This window comes from Gossypium hirsutum, chromosome A04 (assembly GCF_007990345.1).
Source record: "Gossypium hirsutum isolate 1008001.06 chromosome A04, Gossypium_hirsutum_v2.1, whole genome shotgun sequence".
Lineage (NCBI taxonomy): Eukaryota > Viridiplantae > Streptophyta > Magnoliopsida > Malvales > Malvaceae > Gossypium > Gossypium hirsutum.
Window position 1 is genome coordinate 86,775,055 of NC_053427.1, and position 20,052 is coordinate 86,795,106.

General features: G+C 33.7%; 1 protein-coding gene across 2 annotated transcripts; it reads right to left on the reverse strand.

The window, feature by feature from the left end:
- Window positions 1-2,830: 2,830 nt before the first annotated feature.
- On the reverse strand, window positions 2,831-19,574 carry LOC107922072 (WAT1-related protein At5g40230-like). 2 transcript variants are annotated; one of them, XM_041111674.1, is made up of 6 exons: window positions 15,005-16,045; window positions 13,827-13,936; window positions 4,335-4,397; window positions 4,132-4,248; window positions 3,667-3,764; window positions 2,831-3,049 (listed from the first exon to the last, which is right to left on the reverse strand). In XM_041111674.1, the coding sequence occupies exons 1-6, from the start codon at window positions 15,026-15,028 to the stop codon at window positions 2,835-2,837; spliced, it is 627 nt and encodes a 208-aa protein (XP_040967608.1). In that variant the 5' UTR covers window positions 15,029-16,045; the 3' UTR covers window positions 2,831-2,834. The 2 variants fall into 2 exon arrangements, 1 of the variants encoding a protein (XP_040967608.1); XR_005925826.1 differs by lacking the exons at window positions 2,831-3,049; window positions 3,667-3,764; window positions 4,132-4,248; window positions 4,335-4,397 and adding exons at window positions 16,055-16,262; window positions 16,457-16,521; window positions 18,961-19,043; window positions 19,523-19,574 and having other exon boundaries at window positions 13,608-13,936; window positions 15,063-15,127.
- Window positions 19,575-20,052: the final 478 nt, after the last annotated feature.

Here is a 20,052-nt window from a genome sequence, read left to right on the forward strand (position 1 = left end):
CTCAGCTCAGTTCCAAGCCTTCTGTGATAAGGCAGGCATCAAACATCAACTTACCAACACATATACACCTCAGCAGAATGGTGTAAGTGAAAGGAAGAATAGGAGTTTGATGGATATGGCCAGGTGCTTGATGATTCAGAAGAATCTGCCTAAAGCACTATGGGCAGAAGCAGTTAACACTGCAACATACATTCAAAATAGACTTCCAACCAAGGCTTTGGATCAGAAGACTCCATTCGAGGCCTGGTTTAGCTTCAAGCCATCACTGGCTCATCTGAAGGTCTTTGGATGCATCTGTTATGCACATGTACCTACTGTTAAAAGGGACAAATTGTCTGAAAGGGCTCAACCTGGTGTACTGGTGGGCTACAGCACTGTTAAGAAGGGCTATAGGATCTTGGATCCTTCAACAAACAAGGTGTCAATTAGCAGGGATGTGGTATTTGATGAAAGGTCATGTTGGAACTGGGAAAGACATGAACCTGAAGAAGTTTCTGAAGAACTAGCAACAGACCAAGCTGAGCCAGACCAAAATGTTCCAGAAATGGACATTGATGATGAACCAGTTAGAGGAACAAGGCCATTGACTGAGATTTATGAAAGGGCTCATGAAGCCATAGCTGAACCAAGCAACTTTGAAGAGGCTGAGGCTCAGCAAGGGTGGAAGCAGGCAATGGCTGAGGAGATCAGCATGATTGAGAAGAACCAGACCTGGGAATTGGTTGAAAGGCCAGTCAAAAGGAAGGTGATTGGGGTGAAATGGGTGTACAAAGTCAAGCACAATGCTGATGGAACCTTGAACAAACTGAAAGCAAGGCTAGTTGTCAAGGGGTTCAGTCAGAGGTATGGCCTGGACTACCTGGAGACCTTTGCACCAGTGGCCAGGCTCGACACCATCAGACTGCTGATTGCCTTAGCAGCACAGCTCGAATGGAAAATCCATCAACTTGATGTGAAATCAGCCTTTCTGAATGGTTTCTTAGATGAAGACATCTATGTTGAACAACCACAAGGGTTTGAAATAGCTGGCAGAGAGCATATGGTCTACAAACTGAAGAAGGCCCTATATGGATTAAAACAGGCTCCAAGGGCTTGGTACAGCAGAATCGATGGCTACTTGACTGATCTGGGATTCGATCGAAGCAAGAGTGAGCCAACACTGTATGTCAAGAAACAAGGGACACAAATACAACTCATTGTGTCCCTGTATGTTGATGACCTTCTGGTGACAGGAAGAGATCGAGTAGTGCTGGCTGATTTCAAGACCAAGATGCAGGAAGTGTTTGAAATGTCTGATCTTGGGGAGATGTCCTATTTTCTTGGAATGGAGGTGTCTCAAGTACAGAATGAGATATTTCTAAGCCAGAGAAGCTTTGCCACAAAGATTCTGACCAAGTTCTCCATGCAAAACAGCAAGGCAACTAAAACACCTGTTGCTGTTGGAGAAAAACTATCGAGCCAAGGTGATTTTGAGAAAGTATGTGAAACAACCTACAGGAGTCTAGTTGGTTGCTTGCTATACTTGACTGCCACTAGACCAGACATCATGTATGCTGTAGGATTGCTCTCAAGGTTCTTGCATTGCTGCAATGAGAAGCATTTCCAAGCTACAAAGAGAGTGCTGAGATATGTCAAAGGCACTTTAAACTATGGTTTGAAGTACAGCAAAGAAGGAAATCTGAAGCTGGTTGGCTACACTGATAGTGACTGGGCTGGCTCGATAGATGACATGAAAAGCACCTCAGGGTATGCTTTTAACCTTGGTTCAGCCATGTTTTGCTGGAGCTCGAAGAAGCAAAGTCTAGTGGCTCAATCTACTGCTGAAGCAGAGTATGTGGCAACAGCAAGTGCTGTCAACCAAGCCATATGGCTAAAGAAAATATTGGCTGACTTGAATGTGCATCAAGAGGAAGCTACTGAGATCTTCTGTGACAACCAATCTGCAGTAGCAATTGCTAAAAATCCAGTGTTCCATGGAAGAACAAAGCATTTTAGCATCAAGTTACATGTTGTTTGAGAAATGGAGCAAGCTCAGGAAGTAAAGCTGATCCACTGTAATTCAAAGGATCAACTTGTAGACATTTTAACGAAAGCCCTTAATGTCACAAGGTTCGAATGTCTAAGGAAGAAGTTAGGTGTTTGCTCTATGCAAACCAAGGAGGAGTGATGAAGTTGGTTCAGCATGCAGCAAACTCGACAGCATGCAGGCCATGAAGACCAAGACATGCAGGAGCTGCTGATGCAAGCTTATTTTATTTATTTTGTAATTTCTAGTCAATGAAATGTAATCTTAGTTCATTTCTAACTAAGTTAGGTTGTTGACTGATGTAATTAGCTTATGTATGAGCTGTAAACACAACTTTGTATAGGTTTACAAGCTAAAATTTCAAGTTTCCATGTAATTAGTGGGAGTAGGTGATGTTTAGGTAATTATTTGCTGTTTTTGACAAGCTTAGTGCTTGGTTTATGTATTGGCATTATGCCATTATTCAATTTTATGAATGAAGTTCAGTTTGTTCATCAATTTTCCTCTTCATTTTCTCTTAGCTTTTCTTCCTTTCTCTTGCTCGAATTCTATTGTTTGCTCAGCAAGTCTCGAGACTTGCTCGACAAGTCTGTACTGAATCTGTTAGTTTCAGTTACAGCACCAACAGATACGTGTATATATTTATATATACAAAAATATGTTTGTTTTAAGCCAATTGTAAAGGTATTTTACAGAAGATCATTGGTTCAAAACTTGTACTTGCAAACCTTGGTGCATACATCTGCAACATTTGTTGCAGCCATGGTCAACCTTGCTCCAGCCTTTACTTTTATTTTGGCCATTTGTTTCAAGTACAGTTCTTAACCCTTGGTTGATTTTGATTTTTTGTGTCTGTTGGATACTTCAACGGGTGTGTTACTAGGTTCCTAGTGTTTATGTTGGATTTTATCTCCAATTTTTGTTCTGACTCTGTTGAGAGTTCTAGTGGATTCAGTGACTCTGCTAAGAGCTCGAGAAGTTGACAGGCAGCAGAAACACCCTCATCCACTAAGGGCCAATTACCTGTAATTCAAAGGCCAATTTGTACACCTGATATTAGATCATTTATTATATATTATTATAGCTGTGTAGCAGCAATATGTAACTAGCAATTTATATGTTGTTTTTATGAGTAGAATTATCCAACGAAAGGGTTTTCTTTGTGTTGTGTGTAGAAATGTGCATTGGTTGGGCTACTCGGGCTAAAAGCCATTAACATACCACAAAAACAACAACTAAAAGCCTAACATTCGACCCAAGCTTCCATTGATTCCAATCCCTCACAGTATGAACTGCAAACAAAGCTCCTTGTATTGATCCTATCAAACATATCAAAGCAGTGCTTGAATACAAGTAAGGGAACCCCACACTCATTTTAACCTAACAAAGTTCAAAAGTTAAGTACGAAAAAAGACCATGTAAGTAGAGTGAAATTGATGGAATAAGAAAAGGAAAAGAACCCAAGTTTTACATGATTGATCAACCACAAAGAGAAAGAAACGCAACTCAAAAGACCGAAAAAAGCACCGATAGTGAAGTGACCAGTGCCATGATATGAAGGTCCATGACCTACTTATTGATGATCATGATGCTTTAAAAGGTTTACATTTGTTGACCAGACTAGATGTTTATGTCTATACCTTTGTAAAATGTGAATACCATTGCTCCGCTTATTCCTATTAATGTCCCACACACTTTGGCTTTCCCTGCATTTGTTCTTATTACCAGTTTCTCCATCCTGTTATCATAATTAACTTTGTTTCAATACATGTAAAAAATGGCAAAAATTTAGAGACAATTGGAATTGGGTTCCACATTTATATTCGATTTTATCTCTGAGTTTTGTGATTCTATTGAGAGTTCGATGAGGTAACGGCGGTCCACAAATTTTCACTCACCAACGCCCTTAGTGGGTGAGTGTGCTCCTGCTGCCTGTCAACTCCACGAGCTCTTAGCAGAGTCACTGAATCCACTAGAACTCTCAACAGAGTCAGAACAAAAACTAGAAATAAAATCCAACATAAACACCAAGAACCCTGTAACACACCCGTTGAAGTATCCAACAGGCACAAAAATCAAAATCAACCAAGGGTTAAGAAGTGTACTTGAAACAAATAGCCAAAATAAAAGTAAAGGCTGGAGCAAGGTTGACCATGGCTACAGCAAATGTTGCAGATGTATGCACTAAGCTTTGCAGGTACAGGTTTTGAACCAATGATCCTCTTTAAAATACCTTTACAATTAGCTTAAAGCAAATAGATTTTTGTATATATAAATATATACACATATAAATTTAAGTTAAACATACCTAAATAATCCACAAAGAAACGCTTCAAGCAGTACTTTTCTATTAACTTTCTTCAAGCTCTTCCTATAAAAAACAAAACACAAATAATAAAAAACAACTGATAAAAGAACAACTGAAACCAAAAAAGATTAAGCTTTAACCTTTCAAAAATAAGAGCAAGCAGAACCATGATAACAGTGGCGAACATCAATGTATAAACCACAATAACCCTTAAACTCATCCCATCATTAGCAGCCAACTTATACATTACATTAATACCAGCAAATATGATCTGTACCAATACCATTAACAATGGCGGCTTTATACTATGAAAAATATTCGCAATTCGACCCATTTTATGTATAGAACCTCAATAATATGAAAACCAAACAAAGAAAAAAAAAACCCAGAAATCTTTGTTGGTTTTTTCTTGTTTTCACGCTTAATCCTTTGCTCAAGGAGAACCCAAAATTGAAAAATTAAAAACCCAGGAATGTGTATAAATCCAAAAGATAGTAATTTTCTCTATGGTCCAAAGAATCCAAAGTAGAAGGTGGAATCTTGGGGATTCTCATGCTGGTAATATATATATATCTATTTTTTTTCAAATAATGTAGAAAATATTTTTTAATTAGTAAATGAGATATTTTATTATAAATATATAGGGTAAACTACATCTAATGTCACTAAACTAACGGTAAGTTTGCGATTCAGACATTCAACTTTAAAAAGTTACAAAATGATCAATAAACTGGCTAGTAAGTTTTAAGTGACAATTCGACGATTGGTATGGTGGATCGATATCTCTCGATAAGTAGAAGAACATACTTTAGATCTAAGTCAATGTGATAGTTAATTTTGAAGATCGAAGAAAACTGATTGAGTTTTGATTCGTAGTATTATAATAATAGTGTAAATGTAAAAGTATATAATATAATAAAAAGATACTATTTTAGATTTAAAATAATATTTAGAATTTACTTGGTTATTCATAAAATCAATTATAAAATTTATAATATATGTAATTAAAATTAATTATCACTTTTATAAATTAAAAAAATTAACATTTAGGATTGTTTTAATTAAAGTTAATAAAATTTAAAAATTTCCATATTAATAAAAATTATACCAACCATTCAAATTTTCCTTACTTGTAAGAATATTTATAGAAATATATAGTAGGGATCCACTTAGACGGGTGTAAAATTTAAGTGGTTTTTATATAATTAATATTTTAATAATTAACATCATATTTTATATTTTATTTATGTAGATCATGTATGACAAGTTTGACATAAATTAAAAATTTCTAGCTATTCAGTTTATGTAAATAACTTTCAACCATTAAATGCATCTTAATATAGACAATATTAAGATCAACATCCAAGATCCAAAAGCAAAAACACCATAACCATAAGACCAACATCCAAGATCAAACCACCACGAAAAAATGAAAAAGAAATTGAAAAAGGTTCTTCTTTTTTTGAACTTACTGTTACTTTGAACGCAACCAGTACTACAAGCGTCGTAGCAATCCACCTGTGGTGCTACGATTTCCATTTGTGAACTTAAAATTTCATTATTGAAAAAAAAATTAAAATAGTCAGCAATGTGATAAACAACTACAATTTGACAATTTTTTAATACAATATTTTAGTTTCTACCATTTTTTTTACTTAATTCTTAGTTTTTTTACCACAATCAATACTTTAAAAAAGATATTTTTTTGGTGACCTAAATGAAAGTGAGAACATAATTTAGTTTGCATAGTTAACCGCCGTTAGAGATTTAACCATTGGTAACTAAAATGAAAGCGCCTTAAAGTTGAGTAACAAAATCGTGAGGACCCAAAATAAAAGCCCCTTAAAAGTTAAGTGACCAACTAGGTAGTTTACCCTATATTCTATTGGTATAATAATAAATTTAGTCCTCAATATTTTACACATTGTGTCAAATTGATATTGTTTAACAAATTTAACCCACAAACATTTACTTATTCTATCAATTTGGTCTTGATTTAACAAATTTAGCTTGTAACATTTACATATTCTGTCTAACAACACAAAATATATATAAGCATTAAGCACTAAATTTATTATTATACCAATCAAAATTATATATAATTAACCGAAAACCATGATTAATTGTCCTTAATTTGTTGTTTATTTTCAAAATTGAAAGATTAAATTGTTCTAATTTTTTTTAAGAAGAATCAATTTGCTCATAGATATTAAATATTTTTACCAAAATAAAAAAAAGTTAAATCCACCACTTACACATAATAAATTAATAATAATTTTTAAATAATTATATTGTTGTAAAATATTAAAGAAAGAATAAACTAAAATGTGATAGAAGAAAGAGTGTAGAGAGTGTATCTTCTTTTTATATATATATTTTTTCATGAGTACATGAGCCCCATATATATAGAAGTTAAAAGTAACTCTCTAATTATTATAGGGCATGTAAAGGGTCATGACCTTTTATCTCCCATATTAATAGGGTATAGGAAAAGTCTCATAACTTATGGGGTATAGGAAGAGTTTTATAACTTATGGGGTTGATAATGACATCCACATAAATATTTCATAACACTCCCCCAGGATGTTCATTATCTAATTATGCCTTGTTAAAACCTTACTAAGAAAAACCCAGTAGGACAAAAACTTAGTGAAGGAAAAAGAGTACATAATTATACGCTTGATGTGCTGCCTCATTAAAAACCTTACTTGGAAAACCCAGTGGGATAAAACCAAGGTTAAGGGAAAAAGAGTACAGCGCGTATTAATTCCCCCTAATGGCTACATCACTTGAGATCTCGAAGGTGACGCATTCCAATGTAGTAAACAAGCTTCTGAAACACTGATGTAGGAAGCGCCTTAGTGAATAAATCTGCTAAATTCTCACTTGAACTGATCTGCTTAACTTTTATCTCCTTAATCTACTGGAGGTCATGAGTGAAGAAGAATTTTGGTGTAATGAGTTTTGTTCTGTCACCTTTGATGTATCCACTATCGAGATGATCAATGCATGTTGTGTTGTCTTCAAACAAGACAGTTGTAGCTTTCTTTCCAGATGATAAACCACAATTATTCCTTATATGCTGGACCATAGATCTTAGCCATACACATTCACGACTTGCTTTATAGATTGCTAAGGTTTCTGCATGATTAGACGAGGTTGCTGCAATTGTTTGCTTCATTGAGCGCAAAGAGATTGTAGTACCTCCATATGTAAAAACATATCTAGTTTGTGACATAAATCCTACATCTGCAAAACCAATCAACTCTGTCTTTGATTTATTAGGGAAAAATAGACCCATATTCTTTGTGTCTAGAAGATAACGAAATATATGTTTTACTCCAGTCCAATGTCTCCGAGTTGGGCATGAGCTAAATCTTGCTAGCAAATTTACAGAAAAAGATATATCAGGCCGGGTATGGCTAGCAAGATACATTAATGCCCCAATTGCACTGAGGTATGACACTTCAGGACCAAGAAAATCTTCACTATCTTCCCGAGGACGAAAATGGTCTTTACTTGGATCAAGTGATCTTACAACCATCGGGGTAGTTATTGGATGTGCCTTATCCATATAAAATCTCTTTAGCACCTTTTCAGTATACGTTGATTGATGCACAAGGATTCCTTCTTTTAGGTGCTCAATTTGTAACCCCAAATAAAATTTCGTTCTTCCAAGGTCTTTTATTTCAAATTCTTTCTTCAAGCACTCAACAGTCTTTTGGATATCTTCAGGAGTTCCAATGATATTCAAATCATCAACATATACTGCAATAATTACATATCCAGATCTAAACTTCTTAATGAAAATGCATGGACAAATTGGATCATTCTTGTATCCTTCTTTCAACAAATACTCGCTTAGGCAATTATACCACATGCATCCGGATTGTTTCAATCCATAAAGGAATTTGTGCAATTTGATCGAATAATGTTCTCTAGAACCTGAACTCACTGCTTCAGGCAGTTTAAATCCTTCAGGGAGTTTCATATAAATGTTAGTATCCAGTGGGCCATACAAATAAGCTGTTACTACATCCATTAGGCGTAAATCAAGCCCTTCTCTTATAGCCAGACTTATCAAAAATCTAAATGTAGTTGCATCCACCACAGGAGGATATGTCTCCTCATAATCAATTCCAGGTCTTTGTGAGAATCCTTGTGTAACTAAACGTGCTTTATACCTTACAATTTCACTCTTTTCATTTCTTTTACGCACAAAAACCCATTTATATCCCACTGGTTTCACACCTGTAGGTAAACGGACTACATGTCCAAACACTTCTCTTTTCGCTAGCGATTTCAATTCATTTTCAATTGCTTCTTTCCATTTTGGCCAATCATCTCTTTGTTTACATTCCTCAATCAATTTTGGTTCATAATCCTCTTTATTATTTATAACATCTAGTGCTACATTGCATGCAAAAATATCATCGACATCGATTTGATTTCGGTTCTATTTTATACCGGATATGACATAATCAATAGAGATCTCTTCATTGTCAGGTACCTGATTTTCTTCTGAAACTATTCTTCCAGTCATGTCTATAGTCTCTTCAGGAGATCCCGGTATAATAATTTTTTCTTTGATTTTGCCATCATTAATCTTTGCTCCTTTCTTTTTTCGAGGATTCTTATCTTTGGAACCAATTGATGTACCACGCTTCAGGCGTGTATTAGACTCAGTAGCAACTAGATTTTGTCATTCTGGGACATCAAGTTTTATTGGAGCATTCACAGCTGGTATATGTGACTTAATCACTTTCTTTGGATCAGAAAATGCGTCAGGCAATTCATTAGCTAAACTTTGTAAATAAATAATCTTTTGAACTTCTAAATCACATTGCTTAGTTCGAGGATCAAGATGAGCTAATGACAACTCTTTCCAACTAATTTTCTTATCCAGCTGTTTGATTTCTCCCCCTAATGTTGGAAAAATTGACTCATCAAAAAGACAATCTACAAAACGAGCCGTAAATAGATTCCCTGTAGATTATTCTAGATATTTAATTATGGATAGGGATTCAAATCCAACATATATACCCAACCTTCTTTGAGGCCCCATCTTAGTTTTATGTGGTGGAGCAATTGGAACATATATGGCACATCCAAATGTTCTTAGATGGGAAATATTTGGTTCCTAACCATGAACTATTTGTAAGGGGGAGACTTTATGATAACTTGTTGTCCTGATGCGAATTAATGCAGCTGCATGTAAAATTGCATGCCCCCAAGCAGTGATTGGGAGTTTTGACCTCATAAGTAATGGCCTTGCTATCAATTGAAGTCGTTTTATTAAAGATTCTGCTAGACCATTTTGTGTGTGAACATGAGCTACAAGATGTTCAACACTTATTCCAATGGACATGCAATAGTTATTAAAAGACTGAGAAGTAAATTCACCAGCATTATCAAGACGGATGGTCTTAATAGGAAAATCTGGGAAATGGGCTCTAATCGAATCAATTGAGCAAGCAATCTCGCAAACGCCAGGTTGCGAGTTGATAACAAAGATACATGAGACCATCTACTCGATGCATCGATTAAAACCATAAAGTACCTAAATGGTCCCATCTTAGTTCTATGTGGTGGAGAAATTGTAACATATACGGCACATCCAAATGTTCTTAGATGGGAAATATTTGGTTCCTGACCATGAACTATTTGTAAGGGGGAGACTTTATGATAACTTGTTGGCCTGATGCGAATTAATGCAGCTGCATGTAAAATTGCATGCCCCCAAGCAGTGATTGGGAGTTTTAACTTCATAAGTAATGGCCTTGCTATCAATTAAAGTCGTTTTATTAAAGATTCTGCTAGACCATTTTGTGTATGAACATGAGCTACAGGATGTTCAACACTTATTCCAATGAACATGCAATAGTTATTAAAAGACTGAAAAGTAAATTCACCAGCATTATCAAGACGGATGGTCTTAATAGGAAAATCTGGGAAATAGGCTCGTAATCGAATCAATTGAGCAAGCAATCTTGCAAACACCAGGTTGCGAGTTGATAACAAAGATACATGAGACCATCTACTCGATGCATCGATTAAAACCATAAAGTACTTAAATGGTCCACATGGGGGATGTATAGGCCCACATATATCCCCTTGAATTCGCTCATGAAAAGTAAGTGGTTCGTTATTTATCTTAGCTGGTGATGGTCGGATTATTAATTTCCCCAGTGAACATGCAGCACATGTAATATTTTGAAGAATCTGCTGGCTCTTCAATAAATATCCACATGAATTTTCAATTATTTTTCGCATCATTATTGAACCGGGATGGCCTAACCGGTCATGTCAAAGGACAAAGTCATTAGTAAACTTCTGGTTTATTATAGCATGTGTTTCTATAGAACTGATTTTTGTGTAGTACAAACCAGTAAAGAATGCAGGTAATTTCTCAACAATTTGTTTATTGCCTTGAGCAATACTCGTAATTTGAAGGAATTCACAATTTCCTTCGTTTAAAGTCTCAATATGATATCCATTTTGGCGAATATCTTTAAAACTCAATAAATTTCTTTGAGACTTAGGGGAGCATAATGCATTAATAATTTCAATTTTTGTTCCCCTTGGTAATAAAATAATTGCTCTTACGGAGCCTTCTATAATAGTTGTACTACCAGATATAGTGCTCACACTTTCTTCTTTCATTATTAAATGAGAAAAATATCTCTTGTCTTTCAATATGGTGTGAGTAGTTGCACTGTCTGCTAGACATATATTTTCACCATTCATAGTTGATTGCCTTTGCGAGATAATGTTCTTCAAAGAAACAAAATAACCACAAAATGTCACACATAATGGTGAAAACAGGTATTCAAAGTTCAAATTATTAAAAGGTCTATAAAACAATATTATCACATAAAACATAGCACTAGTAAAGGTCATAACATCATTATTAAAGTTGCTAAATGAAACATAGAGTAGTAGAGGTTTATTTTATTATTTATCGAAATTTGTGGCCTTAATAATTTCCTTCAGGGGTAGAAAGAAAATCAGCCACTTCTAAGTGGGTTGCATTGCCATCATCAAAATCACCTTCGCCATCTTTATACACAAGATTGGTTTCTACTTTCTTTCCCTTCTGTTTTATGGACTGCTGATAAAGATCAACTAGATGCTTTTGTGTGCGACACACACGAGACCAATGTCCTTTTCCTCCACAACGATAGCATACATTAGTCACATTTTCACCTTTTTCTTTCTCTTCCCTGTTACCATTTTTTCGATCCCACTTCTGGTAGGAATGTGAATTTTTAAAACGACCACCTCGACCATATCCATATCTATGTCCGCGGCCACGCCCTCAGCCACGACTACGGCCACGCACACTACTATTTGCATGGTGTGTTCCTTTTAATTCTTGCCCATTGTGTAAACTCACATTCGCTTCAGGGAATGGAGCAGAGCCAGTTGGGTGTAATTCATGGTTTTTCATTAGCAGCTCGTTGTTTTGCTCCACCACTAGGAGACAAAAAATTAATTCAGAATATTTCTGGAAGCCTTTTTCACGATATTGTGTCTGCAGGACAACATTATTTGCATGGAAAGTTGAGTATGTTTTTTCTAACATTTCTACATCATTAATCTTCTCTCCACATAAATTCAATTGTGAAGTGATTCTGAACATGGCCGAGTTATAATCACTAACAGACTTAAAGTCTTGCAATCTTAAATTCAGCCACTCATAACGAGCTTTAGGCAAAATCACAGTTTTCTGGTGGTCATATCTTTCCTTTAGATTGGCCCAAAGAATTTGAGGGTCCTTAACAGTCAAATATTCGGTCTTTAGACCTTCATGGAGGTGATGGAGAAGGAAAATCATGGCCTTGGCCTTATCTTGTGTACTTTCTTCATTTCCCTCCTTAATAGTCTCACTAAGACCCTTTGCATCTAAGTGAATTTTAGTATCTAGTACCCATGATAAATAGTTATTTCCAGTGATGCCCAGAGCCACAAATTCGAGTTTTGTAAGATTTGACATTACAAACTATAAGACAAAATATACAAATCAATAATGTAAAATAAAGCATGTTAATATGCAAATGAAATAACACATATGCAAATGAAATAGATCAACTTGTTACCCTTACTTCACCTAAGCGTCCTTCGGCAATCTTTAAGGAAAAATTTGTTGGCCTTGATTTCTTGTATTAGAGACTCGTGTTGATAACGTGTTGTAAAATAATAAAGAAAGAATAAACTAAAATGTGATAGAAGAAAGAGTGTAGAGAGTGTATCTTCTTTTTATATATATATTTTTTCATGAGTACATGAGCCCCATATATATAGGGGTTAAAAGTAACTCTCTAATTATTATAGGGCATCTAAAGGGCCATGACCTTTTATCTCTCATATTAATAGGGTATAGGAAAAGTCTCATAACTTTTGGGGTATAGGAAGTGTTTTATAACTTATGGGGTTGATAATGACATCCACATAAATATTTCATAACATATATTAAATTAAAATATATGTTAAATTCAACCATCAAAACCATTTTAAGAGATGAGATGATGATTATGGCAAGCTCTCATAGGTTCATGCAACAAAACAACATATTGATTCAGGGTTGTACAACAGATTACAATGATATTGCAACTGCCAAGTGCAATAATTATGGGCGGTAATCACTAATTGGCCAAACAAACTAAAATGCAACTATCAGGTTGGTTGTTGAGAATGCTTCAAGAGGAAGAACTAATATGGAATCTATTTAATATTAAGTCTCTTTGAGGTTAAAGTTTAATCAAAGAAGCATGATTGTTCAATTAAAAAATGGAAAACTAACTGGCCATCTAATTGAAACCTGCAGCAGAGTATCCTAATAAAAAAAAGTACCAGTCAAACTTGCTTAAGTTTCTGTTCAGCATTGACCTTAGGGCCTTACACATTCAAGAATCCTAAAGATCTTAAAAGCAAAACTCTTGAGCCAACTACACGAATCTTTTCCTTCCATTCACCCTCTGTTAAAGCATACTCTTGTCCCACACTTAAATTTCATTTCTTTTTTTCTATATACTAAAAATCGTTTTTCAACAGAACGCATCTAAACCATGCTTATGACCAAATTCATTAAAGCATCCTTTCTCCCACTTTATTAATGATTGCATAAAATTTAATTTTTTTTTAAAGTCATTCTCATTATATCTTTTTTTTTGGGTATTTTTGCTTATATCCGTTTCAATGTTTCCATTTGGATCACAAGCTACGTGTGCACATTTTCTCCACTAAACACAAAAGGCACTGTTACTATTAATCTAAAGGAAGTATTTAACCAATTTGTAGTACTAACCAATGGTTTTTCGTAGTACTAAACATTTCCTCTATGAATTTTAAAACACCTAAAACAGATACCAAACCTGAAATCTATGCCTTTCACAAAGTGGTCTCTGCACAAACTGATTCTTCAACTAACATGAAAGCTTAAAAAACTATAAAGCACCTAAAATCAAACAACAAAATTGAAATAATACCTACCCTCTACTAACAATGGGGCCAAGCTTGCAACCTTCTTCCAAGGGATCTGAAATTTTAATGTTCTTACTCCATTTCACAAGCTTGTCCAAAAATTCTACTACAATACTTTCCTGTCAAATAATTAACAAGCTTTGCCTTGTCATGAATTGGAAATAGAAAATATATATATAACAAAACTGACGAAGACATGCTACAGGCATAGTTCAAGAACTCGTGGTAGCAGAATCTTTCCCTTCTTGGATCTAAGGTGTGACTTTGACTTGAATCATAATAACAATAATTTTGATCCAACCATGTTCTCGTACAAAAAGAGTTATTAAGTTATGAGGAAGGAGAAATAGAATCCTGTTTTAGGAGCTTATCATAAAAAAAGAAAACGTACCCTTTGGGGAGATGAAGATGAAGGGCGAACATGTAACACCCCTTACCCGGGTCCAAGGCCGGGACAGGGTACGAGGTATTATCAGACTTAAACATACACAATTATGTAAAACCGAGCCATAAAAAATTTGTTCAAATTAAAAACATTCATTCATATTATAATGTCCCTTATATGGGCTTACAAGGCCCAAAACATACATCAAGGATGGTTTGGGACTAAACCGAGAACTTACGAACCTTTTACAATACTTAGAAAATTTTCTAGTTTTGGAGAGTCACACGCCCATGTGGGTTAGGCCGTGTGGTCACACGCCCGTGTCCTCCACACGGATGAGACATACGGCCGTGTCTCTGCCCGTGTGGCCCAGAAAATGGCTATTTACCAAGCCATTTGGCACCCTCATTAGCACTTACTTAAACATAACTTCAATAGCACTTTTCGTGGCAATTTCATATCAATTTATTCATGCATAAGACACAATACTTTGTCTAGTTTAAACTTATCAACTTTATGCCATGATTATATTTAACACATTTTTACACTTCATACTTATGCTAAGGTCTATCCATAGGCCAATTTAGTCACTTTAAAACCATCAAGTAATCTAGGGCACATTCACAATTCATCCATACCAAACACACATGACCACAACATATGAAAACTTTAGCACATGCATGCATATATAAATAGGTTTACAACCCAATAACCAATATGAGCCACATCTCATGGCCATATACAAAATGAATTCTATTCCCATTATGAGCCAATACATTTGGCCAAATCAAATGACACATACCCAATTGACTAAGTCCATATACATGCCATAGACTTAAAGTGCTTGAAATCATTTATACCCTTCAATAGCTGGATAGTGTGATAGAATCTCCGACGATCTCCAACCTGAGCTAGCTTACAAACCCTATAATATGAGGAAAAAGGAAGGGGTAAGCTATAGTTTAGTAAATCCATATGAAAATAATAAGAGAATTATTGACATGTTTTTGCCATATTCTCACAACATGTTCTCAAGGTAACAAAATCATAATTGCACATAATTCCACTATTTATTCATATTCCAGCCAAGCTCTCTACACGAGTCATAGTCACTAAATTATCGATAACTTGAGCTACGGAATTCTAAATTAAGATCCATTAAAAGAATTTGAAACTAGACTCATATATCTTTCTACTATATTAATTTCAGAATTTATGGATAAGCCAATAAGTACAGTTTATTCTTCAAAGTTACCCCTATTCTGCTATTTGACAGCTTTGACCTTTCTTTACTAAAAATTAATTATCTCACAGTACGGGACTCGGATAATGCTCTCGTCTGTTTCTCTTGAAAATAGACTCATTACGAATTTAGTAATATGAATTCTAACCTATAATTATGTTCATACAATTTTTTTTTATTTTCCAAAGTTAAGACAAGGGAACCCAAAAATCATTCTAGACCTGTCTCACAGAAATCCAAATATCTCATAACATGAAATTCTTTTGTTTACACTGTTTCTTCTATGTGAAACTAGACTCAATAAGATTTAATTTCATATTTTATTCAACCTCTAACTCAATTTCCACAATTTTTGGTTGATTTTTAAAATCGGACTACTGTTGCTATCCAAAACTATTTTAGTGTAAAATAATGATAGCTAAGTTTATAACACCTTTACAAATCATTTCAACCATCATGGTAAAAATACATATTTATACATCATAAGCATAGACTCATAATCACAAAGTCACCATAAAATCATTCTCATGGGCATGACTTACTTATTTGCATCCTTACCAAAGATGCATCATAAACTGAAATCATCTCTCATGAGTTTTGCACACATACCTGTACCACTTGCAACATAATCATAACTTTTCTCAATCATGACACAATCTTTAAATCACCCGTTGAACCAGTTGGAATACTAAAGGATACCCAATAAGCCTCATACAAAAAGGTAAAATGTCGATGCCATGTCCCATGCCCATATGGAAAACCGTGTGGACGAAAATAGGCCATTTAAGACCACTTTTCTCACCCTCATATTATCTTCCTGCATAAAATCACATTTATATACTAAATAAGTCCAACCAAACAACCATTTCAAGCCAAAATATGTATATTTCATTAACTAACACAACCATTGGATTCAATTTACTTTGGATACTTAATCATTCATTTTATTACATTATCATTTCAACCTCTATACATGCCATATAAATCAAAAAGTTGTTTAACAAAATGTACCGGAGTAAATCTGGATAGTGTGATCCTCGATGTAGATCCGATCCTCCGAATGTATATACACCAAGCTACAAGAACAATAAACATACACAAGTAAGCTTATAGAAGCTTAGTAAGCTCATAGGCATAGAAAATAAATCTAACCGAACATTTTACAATAATCATATAATATACAATTTCACTAATTCCTCCTGTCAATCACAAAATCAGTGATAAGTTCACTTGATTGAATTTAATGTCACTTAATAACCAATTTTAATCTCTTGGGCCCATTTATCATTTACCTTAATCAAATTAAGGAACGATTATAGAATTGAGTACTTCGTTTTCACAATGCCATAGTAAAACTATGGTCTTGCATATATTCACATACCACACACTGAAGCCATAGCCCAACCATGGTCTTACACGGATCACATACTACACTGATACTATATCCCAGATATGGTCTTACACAGAAGTACATATCGCACCGATGTCATATCCTAGATATGGTATTATACGGAGGCACATAATCACATCATACCGATGCCATAGCCCAGCTATGGTCTTATACGAAAGTACATAATCACATATTTCCATGATTTGACCATGGTTTCTTCCGTCAATTCATCTTAGCCACAGAACGAAAGTACTTAAATCCTTCATTCCACTTAATTTGTACTTTTACTCAAAAATTATTTCACAATTATCACAGTTTAATGACATTCATATGCAATAATGTAGACACTTAATTTTGCCGGGCCCAGAAATAAGTCCTAAAACAAAAATAATAAACCCAAAAAAAAACGAAGTCCAAGTCCAGTACAAAATTACAAACATATAATTTGGCCCAATCGGAATGGCCCATTACTTGAAAAGATTTAAGGTCCATCTATAAGCTTTATTCATATGGAAATATAATCTTTAAGGATATGTAATCTTAGATATGATATGCAATCTTAGATATGATACAATCTTAGATATGATATGCAATCTTAGATATGATATGCAATCTTGAAGATATGATCCTGTAATCTTGGAGATTTAATTTGTAGATATCCTTTAATCTTAACCGTTAATGTAATTGATCTGTACCGTTGGATTTGGGAAGGCTCAACTATAAATAGAGGCCTCTCCCTTCATTGTAAATCACTTGAGTTTTGGGAAGCAATAAGAATTCTTGAGAGCATTCACTCAAATTTCTCTCCCTATTGCGTTCTTACTCTCTGTGGTTTGTTCTTATTTTATTCTTCGTCTATCTTAGTTTTTCAACATTTTTTATTTTAATTTCTTCATTTTTCAAATATGTATATTTATTCCTATCTTTTGTACATTTGATTATGTATTTTATATATTATAATATTTAACCTTTTTATATAGTTTATTTTCAAATATATATTTTCTATGCATGTATATATATTATATTATGATTTCATGTATTTTGAACTATTGCATTATATTTTTATAATTTGTAAATATTCTATTTATTCATTTTTTTAGTGTATGTCATTTATCTTATTTGTGCATAGTTTCATTTTTTTTATATGCTATGTTTAATTATTTCTTTTAGGTACTATTTTATGATATATATCGTTGTATAATTTTTGCATGTATTATGTTTTTCTTTTAGTTTACTCATGTTTTTATTTGTTTATTATCTTATATTTACCCTAGTTTGATTTTTTTCATTAAACGTATGTTAATGTTATTTAGTTTTGTCTTAATGATATTATTTATGTTTGTATGGAAATGCTAGAATATTTTGTACATCTATGCTTCATGATGCATTAATATGTCATCCTAAAACGTCATTTAAAATAATATTCCAAGGTTTTTTTTTTTAAAATAAAAGGCAATGCTTGATGTTTGGAAACTTCGAGAAAGGTAGTGCCATAACTTACTGGGTTGCGACTTTTCTCGTTGAATTCGAATAGTCAAGCACCCTTCTAAGTGATTTTGAGTTTTCAAAACTTAAACAATTATTTCGAGATTTCAAAACATAGTGTCCTAACTTACTGGATATGGCGTTTTGTTGTTTCGAGATAGAAATTTTCGAAAGACGAGCTTAGTTTCGAAGGTTCTAAAATGTTGCGTCCTAACTTACTGGATGTGATGTTTTGACTCATTTGAAATAAGTGAGCCTTAATTTTCAAAATTGATACATTCTAATTAAAAGAGGTTTGCATCTTAAAACTTTCAAATTTCCGACATTAAAGACACTTGATAATCAATTAGGTACCAATTTTTTGGCGTTACGAGGGTGCTAACCCTTCCTCGTACATAACCGACTCCCGAATCCGTTTTCTCGACTTTCGTAGACCAAAATTAATGTTTTAAAAACAAAACATTTTATAAGGTGATCCAATCACACCTAAAAAGATTGGTGGCGACTCCCGTTTTCGTTTTTCTTAAAGTCAATTCCCATTTTTCAAAACTCGATTTAAAAATGGTTTCGACACAATAATAAACTATAAAATTCATGAAACTTTCATATCAAAACATTAAATTTAGCCACATGAACTTACCTTGGCTAATTTACAAAAGTCGTAGAAATTCAGGGACTATTCTGGCGATTTATCCTTTCCACGATTTACTTCGAGTTCTTGATCTATAATTATAAGATCATTCAATTATTAGTATTTATCACAATTTTACTCTACTTCATACTTTATGCCCTTTAATTTTAAAATTACACTTTTACCCTAAACTTTTCAATTTTTACAATTTAATCCCTGCTCAAGTTATTCATCAATAGAACTAATTCTTCTCAAATAATACTTTATCTAGTCAATATAAACTACTTCACAACCTTTTACATTCAAAATTTCAACACAAAACCCTAATTTCAATAACTTTCACAATTAGGTCCTAAAAATCAATTTCTATTTAATTATCTCCATAAAATCATCACAAAATAAAATTAAAGCTTCAATTCCATGTTAAATCATCATAAAATTCCAGAATTTATTCATGAAAACCTTTTAAATCATTCATAAAATCAAAAACTAATGAATTAGATAATAGGACCTAGTTGTAAAGGTCTTAAAATCACAAAAATTACAAGAAATAATCAAGAATTGAGCTTACATGTAGTAAAATATGAGAAACCAGCTTAAGGAAACCCTTCATGGTGTTTTTGGCTGAAGAGGATGAAGAAAAATGAAGAGAATTCTAGATATTCTAATTAAATCCAATTTTTAACTATTCAATTTCAACTTAATTACTATTTTGCCCTTAGTTCACACTATTTTTCAGCCATACCTAACCGTCCAGCCAACTTTATTTTGGGCCAAATTTCTCTTTATGTCCCTCTTATTTATTATTTTAGCCATTTAATCACTTCTCACAGTTTGACATCTTATTAAATTTAGTCCTTTTTTATTCAATTGACTACCGAAATGTTAAAATTTCCTAACGAAACTTTAATACTATCTTATTAACACTCTATAAATATTCATAAAAATATTTATGGCTCGGTTTATGAATTCGAGGTCTCGGTACCTCATTCTTGACTCATTTGACCTAATAATTTCTTTTAATTCCCAAAAGTTCACCAATTCGAAAAGATTTCTAAAATCACAACTAACTTTTACTTATTAATTTCTAAATTACTAATC

Excerpts from the sequence above, each read along its gene's own strand:
- LOC107922072 (XM_041111674.1), bottom strand. The coding sequence starts at position 15,028 with ATGTATATGGACTTAGTCAATTGG. Across the intron at positions 13,937-15,004 it reads ATATGGACTTAGTCAATTGG|GAAAGTATTGTAGTAGAATT; the intron begins GTATGTGTCATT and ends ATTATTTGACAG. Across the intron at positions 4,249-4,334 it reads TTTCTTTGTGGATTATTTAG|AGGATCATTGGTTCAAAACC; the intron begins GTATGTTTAACT and ends GGTATTTTAAAG.